The sequence below is a fragment of the Acanthisitta chloris genome, unplaced genomic scaffold (genome assembly GCF_000695815.1).
Source record: "Acanthisitta chloris isolate BGI_N310 unplaced genomic scaffold, ASM69581v1 scaffold32683, whole genome shotgun sequence".
NCBI classification, from domain to species: Eukaryota; Metazoa; Chordata; class Aves; order Passeriformes; family Acanthisittidae; genus Acanthisitta; species Acanthisitta chloris.
The window spans coordinates 9,470-12,539 of NW_008665959.1; the positions used below are offsets into that span (position 1 = coordinate 9,470).

Genomic DNA, 3,070 nt, shown 5'->3' on the forward strand with positions numbered 1-3,070 from the left:
TACAGTTTGCAGTTTATATTACTTACTGCAAGAGACAGGCCTAAACCATAAAATTACATTATGCATTAAAAAAATCTTCTAGAGTTCCAGGCATGTCAGTTCAGATCCATTTCTGCATTCATTTTCATTACTTTCTTAATGGTATATTGGGAAGGTGAACATAAACAGAGTTCTTTTTTGTACCATGTAAAATAGTATGCTATCAATTTGAGAACTCTCCCTCAAAGTCTCTATGAAAGTTCCCAGTTCCTGAATTAAAAAAGCAATATGTCTGTTTACATATGTATTTATACAAAAATGTTAGAGAGAGAGAGAGAGAAATTATCTTTTAAAAAAACAGAAAGATGCTGTTGTACTTTCCAAGTCACATATCTAAGCTAATTTTCTGGGACGCTTATTTTACCCCACACCAAATGCAGGTTTATTGCAGAAGAATCCACTGCTGCTGGTTCAAAATGTGTCCTCACCGACAGTCCAACCTGGATTATTGACCCTGTTGATGGAACGTGCAACTTTGTGCACAGGTAAATGGACAGTGAGCTGGGAAACACATGAAAAAGCAAAATGTAGCCTCTCACAAATCCTCCCTTCCTCTTAAAGGTGTTTTACTGTGGTAGGTTTGTTCCGTTGACTCTTAAGTAGGAGTTATCCCTTTATCTTTCTGTACCTCGCATAGCGTATCTGAGAGCTGTGTTTGTGCTGGAGAGAGCTCTGTACTGTTGTCTAAAGGTAAGCTGAAGTTTCTGCTGATTACCTAATGACCCAAAGCTCTTGACTCACAGCTCATTTATATCTAACCACATGTCAACGTGCAGAGACTTGAGCTGAACTGGAGGAACAAGGCTGTGCTATGATGACACTTGGCCTAATGCCTTATGTGGTTGTTACACATTCCTTTTAGTAGTGGTGTTTTCTCCTCTTCAAACACAAATGCTTCATTTTTCCTGGGAAGCACAGTCATGAAGTGTATGTAGAGCAGACCTGAAAACTAAGTTCTACAGAGATACTGGGTTTACATTTCTAAAGTACCTTTGCTAAAGGAAATCTAGGGGTCATTACTGCAAAAATGGAGACTTTTAATTCATCATTTGAGTGCTAGGAGTTGAAAACTAATGGCTATTCATAATACTTCTGTTTAACCCCCTCAATATGCTCTGCTTAGTGACTCAAAACAACTGCAGTTATAAAAACATAAAAAGGCAATTTCCTTGACTTCTGTTGCAATTATGTAGAATTGAAGGAGGGGTGAGGGGTATTATGGTGTTTCATGAAATTAAGTGACATTTTCTCTTTCTAGCAATATTTTCTGTACTTCTGCAGCTCTTTTATAACATGCTTTTAATAAATTATTTTATTTCATTGTTTAAAATGCAGTGATTATACCATAGGCCAAAGCACCAACTTAAATACATGTTCATCACTTTGGAAAACAGAGAGCATAAAGGAACTGGTTTCTCTTTATGTAGATGACAGCAGCAAGGTGTCTCCATGCTACTTAATTGCTTCTGTCTCAGATGCTTGAACTTGAACAAAATGGGCTCTTAGAAGTGCTGAGTTGTTACAATGTTCATGATTTTGTACTGGATAATTCAACTACACTAAAGCCAAAAAATCACTAAAATATATGTGTTTAGTATAAAAGTCCTGATGTCTTCATGTGTTTATTTCTTACCTTCTCCAATACTAAATTACATTTTGAAAGGACCTGACAAAGAGGTTGACAAAGGGGAAATAGTACAGTGTCAAGTGCGTTTTGACACAAGTAAGCTCACAGAGCTCCACGTGGGGTTTTGTTGCCTGAGGGAGTTGCATGAGGAGTAAGTTGAGAGAGTAAGTAGTGCATCATTTCTTATTCTTCACAGATTTCCAACAGTGGCAGTGAGCATTGGATTTGCTGTTAACAAAGAGGTATGTGAAGTATGTTCTTTGCACCTGAGAGTTGGCTAGAAGCCTCAAAACCATGTGGGAACTTTAAATAAAATAATTCTTTAAAAAAAAAATCAGTCACTACTCAGATTTTTCCATGCTTTTTAAATGCACCTGATCATACTCTACTAATCTAAAGGTAATCCTGCAAAACTTACTGATGCAAACTGGCAATTACAAGACAATTCTTACAAATGATTATAAATATTATAGGATTTATGTGGAGGAAAAGGGAGTACTGGTGTGAGCAAGATTTTGTAAGACAAAATCATAAGTTAAATATAGTGCTGCCTCTTCATAGTTTAAACATATCTCTCAGTGTTCTTATGTCATTATTATTGCTTGTTTTCCTGCTAGCAGTATCTGTGAGAGCTAACTCCTGCTATGAGTCAATTTAGAACCGATTCCTATGAAGAGTGCAAAATTATGGGCCTAGATCATTTAATCTGACTTTGTCATTTCCTTAGCATAGTAAAATAACTATATTTACCACATGAGAGCTTGATTATGGGGAAGGGAGAAAGTACCTACCCTGCATATATGCCATGTTGAGTTTTCTTGCTATACTCATTCATGCTAGTGCCATTTACCAGATGTTGCTGGTTTACATTTTGATATATGCAGAGTAACTAGCAATTCCAATTGCAAAGGAATGTGCTTCTTCTAGCTTAATTCAAGAATCTTAAATGCATGTATAGCTTTAAGTGAAGCCAGCAAGAATTCTGTGCAGTAACAACCTAGTTTCCAGCTGTGCTAGTGCCTCTTACCAATTTAAACAAAATAATGTTGTGTACTTCTCTGGTTAGACTTTTCAAACATGGGAACTGCAGAGATACACTTCCATCCTTTTTTTGAAATTTATTCATTCCCATAGGTCCTTTTGAATACTACATATTATTACCAGACAGCTTTCTCTAATATTTATGTTTTTTAGAACACCATCATGATTTTGATGCTACGTATTTTGGGTTACATGAACTAAACAAAGCTGAAACAAAAATAAAGAATTATGTTAAATCTCCTCAGTAAACAAATGGGAAAAGCAGAAAAAAGTACTAAACTGAAAAGGAGCCAAAGTACACACAGGGGAAGTGGCCTGAATATAAGCCTTGAACACTACTGAAGAAATTCCTGCAGATGTCTT

General features: G+C 36.2%; 1 protein-coding gene across 1 annotated transcript in view; it reads left to right on the top strand.

The window, feature by feature from the left end:
• IMPA2 (inositol(myo)-1(or 4)-monophosphatase 2) overlaps window positions 1–3,070 on the top strand; it is a gene marked incomplete at its 5' end in the record, with an annotated part of 12,752 nt that overhangs the window by 3,515 nt on the left and 6,167 nt on the right. The window contains 2 exons of the mRNA XM_009071938.1: window positions 420–524; window positions 1,863–1,908. Coding sequence (XP_009070186.1) covers window positions 420–524; window positions 1,863–1,908 — 151 coding nt within the window. The remainder of the gene's footprint in view (window positions 1–419; window positions 525–1,862; window positions 1,909–3,070) is intronic.